Source organism: Eucalyptus grandis, chromosome 5, assembly GCF_016545825.1.
Source record: "Eucalyptus grandis isolate ANBG69807.140 chromosome 5, ASM1654582v1, whole genome shotgun sequence".
NCBI classification, from domain to species: Eukaryota; Viridiplantae; Streptophyta; class Magnoliopsida; order Myrtales; family Myrtaceae; genus Eucalyptus; species Eucalyptus grandis.
In genome coordinates, this window is record NC_052616.1 from 25,319,957 (window position 1) to 25,326,419 (window position 6,463).

The 6,463-nt window shown below is 40.4% G+C and overlaps 2 protein-coding genes across 2 annotated transcripts; both read right to left on the reverse strand.

The window, feature by feature from the left end:
- Positions 1 to 86: 86 nt before the first annotated feature.
- Positions 87 to 860, reverse strand: LOC104430635 (putative B3 domain-containing protein At1g78640). Its single transcript, XM_010043383.2, has one exon. It carries the CDS (start codon positions 858 to 860, stop codon positions 87 to 89), a length of 774 nt encoding a protein of 257 aa, XP_010041685.2.
- A 4,210-nt stretch (positions 861 to 5,070) lies between these two features.
- LOC120293773 (B3 domain-containing protein At2g33720-like) lies at positions 5,071 to 5,646 on the reverse strand. Its single transcript, XM_039313515.1, has one exon. The coding sequence runs from the start codon at positions 5,644 to 5,646 to the stop codon at positions 5,071 to 5,073; it is 576 nt and encodes a 191-aa protein (XP_039169449.1).
- Positions 5,647 to 6,463: the final 817 nt, after the last annotated feature.

Consider the following 6,463-nt stretch of genomic DNA (forward strand, 5'->3'; position numbering starts at 1 on the left):
TTTTTTTTTTTTCCCTTGGCCACCTAACAATTAACAAAAGAAATACTAATTCAAGTTCAAATATAATTGAATGATATGGTGGTCATTTAATTCGCCTTGTGAAGAAGGCTGAAATCGAACTTGCTAGCAATAGGATCCCAATGTATCCCGATCTCATCGCCTTCAGCCAACCCCCTCCGCTGCACGAACTCCTTCATCCAACACCCCTTCAGGACGTAGGACCCTGACGATGCCCAGTAAGCAAACACCAGTTGGTGCTCGGAGTGTGTGTCTTCGTCCCACACCACGACCTCCGCACCCTCGTTGCTCTTGACTCGCCTCGCTCTCTCTTCATCCATGCACGGGAGCACGTAGGTCGCCACGCCCGCCCGCGGGATCAAGAGCCTCGACAGTTGGCCAAGATCGCTCTTCTTAAGCGTCTTCTTGATCTGATAAGGGTCATAGCGCAGCACCAGCTCCGTGGAAACGTCCCCGCATCTCTCTTCCTCTGCTTCACATTCTGAGGCCCCTCTCTTTCCCTTCTGGCTTCTACAGCGCTTCGCCTTCTTATCCACAATCGGAGTTCCGTCATCAGTGTGTGAGGCCGTGGACTTTCGCTCCGGTCGGGCTGGAGCGGCACTGAGTTCCTTAGTGTCCAAGTAACCCCTTGTCGGATCCGGCGTGAGAGGAAAGAAGACGCGAGCCGGCACCACCACTGCAGCAGACGAAGTTTCTCGGCCCTCTTCTTCGTGATTCCTCTCGTGGTCGTGCAGGTAAGAAGCGCATGACGAAGAGTCAATCGACGGCAGCAGTGTGTAACTCGCCCTCGGGACGTCGCCAGTCGGAGGCAATTCCAGGGTGAAGGGATCGACAAGCTTCATGGTTTTCGGGTCGAAGAAACAGGAAAAATTGCTCCGCAAGAGCAACAGAGGCCAACACGGTGCAGAGAAATTTAGAGAGAGAGAGAAGACAGCGTTGGAGAGAGAATAGAAACCAAGACGACGAGGACTAGGAGGTTGAAGAGAATTTATAGTTTAACGTTGTTTGCCATTGGAAATGGGATTAGGAGTCCGGTTCGGATTAGTGTACGTGGGTGATTAATTAAAAAAAGGAAATAAATCCAAGATTCCATATTGATTTCCGAATAGCCTTTTTTTCTCCTTTTCCGTAAGGGATTGAAGGGCAAATTCATTAATCTCCACTTAGAATTTTCCCACTAATGGTTTTATTCTTTTTTCAATAATAGAGAACCGCATGGATTTGTGATTGTTTACTTATTCCAGTCAAATTATCACATTTTAGGAAATATGTAGTCTTATATTACATGCCCAGCCGCGAGGCCGCCCTCGCGGCCATTGACGAGGTGGCCGACGAGGTTGAGGTTGACCTCGACCTTGGCCGTCGCCTCTGGTCACCGAGGTCCGGCGACCGGCTGGAGGAAGAAGAAGGAGAATGAAAAAGAAAAAGAAATAAAAAAATTCAAAAGATTAAAATATTATTAAAAGTTGTGTATGTCGGCGCCGATCATGCCACGTCACCCGCCGATGTCTAGTCAATAAAATCTGGCCAAAATTAGCCGGAAATGACTAAATTGACACAACATAAAAATGTTTAGAACTTAATTGGCACAAAAAAAGATTTATGACTAAATTGACACAAATGCAAAAAGTTTAGGATTTTTTTTTAACACTTTCCCCCTTTGTAGTTCAACTTGATTCTTTCTAATTGTAATTTGATCACTTTGTGCAATCGGTACTGGTCGCATACACACAGGTTTTTGGGTTTTGTCTTGATAGAAAATATCTCGCAAAAAGAAACAATAGCTATTTTGTTAGGCACAATAAAATGAATAAACACCTTATTTTAGGTAGGAAAAAAAAAACCACTAAAGCCTTAAATTATACTCACTGCAACACATTTACCCTAAACATTTTTTTTTTGTGATACAAAAAACCCCACACTTATACTCATGTGACATATTTACTACTAATTTTTTATGATACAAAAAATTCTAAACTTATACTCATTTGATATATTTATTTTAAATTTTTTTATGACAAAAAAATCTCAAATTTGCATCCGTACGACACATTTACCTCAAATTAAGTTTGGGGTAAATATGTCGCATAGGTATAAGTTTATGATATTTTGTGTTACAAAAGAGAATTTGGAGTAAATGTGTCACAATTAGTATAGTTTAGGGTTTTTGGTTTTTTTTCTTTTTTGCTTAAAGGTATGGGCTCTTGCCTACTACTCTAGAGAGACTTGAATTTGCAGGGTAGTTTTGTCACCAAAAATTAATAATTCCTTTTGAATTACAGATATATTTTACTCGAACCCTTACTCGAATAAGTGAATTAAGGATTTTAATTCCCACATTTTAATGTTAAAAATTTGGAGGGATGAAAATAAGATGTACAATATATACAAGAAGTACCCGAAACTCGATTTTCATTCAAACCTTAACCAGCTTCAAATCAAGTTGGATTGGAGTTACTGAGACGATGATGTGATTGTGTTAAGATATAAAACCAACAATCAATGCACATCCGTGGTCAAGTTTCCCATTCCAATTCGCACAAGCTTTTACCACGAAGTAGGAAACCTTGAGCTTCATTCATGTTCTAGGTTAATCAAATATCATTTAAAGAAGCCAACACAATATGTTTCTCTCTGAAGTGTACATTCGCGCGTGTATATAATATGTAAGAACGGAATGGAAAAGTACGTATATTACCATAATTACCATAATAGAAAGGAAACGCCTCAACACTAGAGAAGACATTAGAATCGGGCTTTAAAAGAAACGCTCAACAATAATTGAATAACAGCAAAATTCCATCACTTTCTCTAAAGGTTAATTTTCCTTTTTTTTTCTCCCTTTGTCACCTAACAAAAAACAAAAGAAGTACTAATTCAGGTTCAAATCTAAATGAATGATATGGTGGTCACTTAATTAGACAACTAAAAAAAATTCATTATTGACACCAACCTATACCTAAACATTTTCTTGAACGATAGAAATATTTTTCATTTATACATTTTTATAATCAACACAAGCTATCATTTTTCAAGATTTTTTTTTTCCAAAATGTGGATTTTCCATGAAACAAACCGACTTCTTAAGCTAATCCCAATCTTTCAGCTTCCTAAGTCAAATGGGTTTAGGGAAAAACTAATGCGTTGAGTGCTTCAATTAGGGCAATCATCTACCATTAATTATCTGCATTGTCTTCCAAGATTCAATAATTCCGGAGTCTAGAGGTATAGGTCTTTATGCTTAACCCGAGTTTGTTTAGATTTTTCAAGAAAAAAGGAAAATTTAGACGCCGTTCATTTTGTGTAATGTGAATAATTTGAAAATCATTTTCCTTAAAAATAATTGCTTGAAATAATTAGTCAATAAATTTTTTTTTATTAATAACAAAAACTTATATTTAAATATTTTCATAGATGACAAATATTTTTCGCTTGTACATTTTTGTAAGCAATACGGACAATCATTTTTCAAAAAAAATATTCTCAAATCATTTATTTTTAGCGAAACAAACGGATAGTACCAATTTAATTTTGTCTCAAAGAAAATGGTCCAACAATGTATACGTAGCATATTTCTTCACCATTGCCTAATTAGCAAGTGCGTATTACATTACTAATTGGCCGGATATTATTTGTGCTTCAAAACTGTCAACTAAAATATTTATTCTTGCCAAATATATCATGTGGCTGTTTTAATATATCACTCCATGTCTACTCTTAAAAATAACAAAATAAAACAAAATTGCGGAGATATTTCTTGCTCAATTCTACATCTTAAATTTGTCAGTTTGTAGATCATTTCATAATGTGGAAAGATCATATATTAAAATTCAAATTGTGTATAATTCCCTTTAAAAAGAGTAGCAAAGGGTCGCGTTTTTTCACTCCTCCTTTTGTGTTTTGATCATATGATTCATTATGGGGTCCCTCACTTCTATTACAAGAGGTCCTCTTTTTTTTTTTTTTTTGTTCTTGCGGATCACATCAATGATTTTCTACTGATGTGAGATTTGATAAAATCGTCGAATAAATATTTTCCTCACAAAATCAGTATGCAAGAACATATACTACCACATAAGATGTGGCAAATAAGAAAAAATAAAAAATTGATACTTGATCGACTCAACGTCGAAATAATTAATAGTCAAACCATTCATGAATTTCGACAAAAAAAAAAGGTTTTGTTTATGTCACGTGGCAGTTCAGATTGGTTTCGAAGGAATCTATTTTGACGTCCCCGACCGACAGAGACAAGCTTTCTCGAATGTTAGGGCGGAGTAATTAGTAGATAAAAAGTTTAGGGTCAGCCGAAAACATGAAGATAAAACTTCTCCTTTGGCTACGATTATTTTTCTCATTGTCATCGTTAATGTTGGCAGCATCGGAAAAACGGCACGAAGAGAACATGGGTAGTGCTGGCGGCGAGTGATCGATGATGATCGGAGGAGATTTGGCGTTGGAAGAATACAAATATATTCATGGATTTCTTCGCTTTCTTTTGATCCATGCTATTTTTTTCGGAGAGACGGGCACGAAATTCAACGGCAATAATATGTCACTACATACTTGAAAAGATCCACCCTTTAATGATGAAATAATCAATGGTTAGGATTTCGCCAAAATTATTTTCATAACAAAATATCTTTCATCAAAAGTAATTAAATTGTGCTAGCAGGACGGTATAATGATAGTCAAAGATAATCACAAACTTTTCCTTTTTTCAACACAAGCTCGTGGGAAATTATCAAACAAAACACAGACCTTTCTCTCTCCTATGAAAAATAGGCGGTTGAGGATTGACTGTCTCTTTTCCAAGCTAACGATACCGTTAGGCAATCATTTCCCAAAGTAATTCAAGGAAATTAAGGTTCTCTGCTAATTCTGAGTGGGGGATATCTCAAGCAAAAAGAGATGGATTTATTCTATTCAAATTCTAAACGGAGCGGCTTGAAAATATAAAAGATGTAGTAATAAGATAAAAATACGTGCAGCTATTTGATCGACGTCGCGAATCAGGAAGGAAACTTCAAATACAGTGCCAATAAAGATAACTCAAGCCGCTGCATTGCTCGTGCCAAGAGCAACCTTGTGAAGGACCTTAAAGTGGAACTTGCAAGAGGCCTCGTCCCAAAACATCCCGATCTCGTCCCCGACCTCCAACCCTAGCCCCCTGACGAACAGCTGGGTCCAGCCACTTTTCAGCACGTAGCTTCCCGACTTCCAGAGGCAGAACACGAGCTGGTGCTCGCGGTCTGTGTCCATGTCCAGCACGAGGACCTCCACGTCATCCCCGCTCTTGACCCGCCTCACCTTCTCCTCGCTCATCTTGGGGAACACGTGGGCCTTCAGGCAGTCCAGTGGAAGCAGGAGCCGCGACGAGCTGTTGACGTCGCTTTCCGTTAGCTTCTTCTTGATCTCCCACGGGTCTCTGTAGAGCACCAGCTCCGTGGAGACGTCTAATGGCATCTTCCTCTCTGCACAAACGAAGCGGTATGTGGAGAGTGTGGTTTGGGAGGGTGGTGATGAAGATGTGTGTTTATGGGTGAGCTTATAAAGAACCACAAAAGCAAGGGGTTCTGCTCGAGCGTAGTCAGCCAGCTTCTTGACTTTGCTTAGCTTCCAGCACATAACCTTTCACTAGTAGGTACCCGATCAAATTTGCTATCAGCGTGGGACCCCCTCTTTTAGGGTGCTAGCCCCGATCAAATTTGCCGATCAAATTTGCTATCACCGTGGGACCCCCTCTTTTAGGGTGCTAGCCCCGATCAAATTTGCTATCAGCGTGGGACCCCCTCTTTTAGGGTGCCTAGATAGTGACCCAATATTCGCCATGTCAGCATGATCTCGGACCAATCATGGAGCGCCACGTGGACCGACGAGGCACTGTGGGGTCGGCTCGCCAAGATGGAATTTTTGCATGTAAAATAATATTCTCTCTCTTCTGGCCTGCAGAATTTCTGCAGGTAAAATAATCATGGGCAGGGCATTCTATCTCCTCTATTTATCTCTCCTCTTTGCTCTCTCTTCCCTCTCTAACACTCCTTCCGGTCTAGCGATTCCTCCGACGACTGTCGCTCCCTCCCGACGACAGCCTTTCTCTCTCCACTCAGGGCTCCATTCTCTCGGCACACTTCTTCCTAATTCGCGCTCTCTCTCGACGATCGATTTCGCTCACCTCTCCCACGACCTCCACGCTTTTGGCGGTTCTTCCCCCGTGGTTCGGTGAGGTCTCGGGTATGCCCTCATGCTACGTCACTTCTTCCTTGCTTAGCAACACCGTACTGCCTCTCTCTCTCTCTCTCTCTCTCTCTCCGAGTGTGTCTCTCTGTGCATTCTTTCATCCATGAGGCAAGCATTTTTCAACTAGGGTTCAGGGGTTTTGTCACCCCTTCTTAGAGGTTCGTCCAAGCACCTCTCATTTTTGCGTGAACCCAGCATGAATTTT

Bases quoted from the DNA above. Each gene is read 5' to 3' on its own strand.
- LOC104430635 (XM_010043383.2), bottom strand. From the start codon at position 860: ATGAAGCTTGTCGATCCCTTCACCCTGGAATTGCCTCCGACTGGCGAC.
- LOC120293773 (XM_039313515.1), bottom strand. From the start codon at position 5,646: ATGTGCTGGAAGCTAAGCAAAGTCAAGAAGCTGGCTGACTACGCTCGA.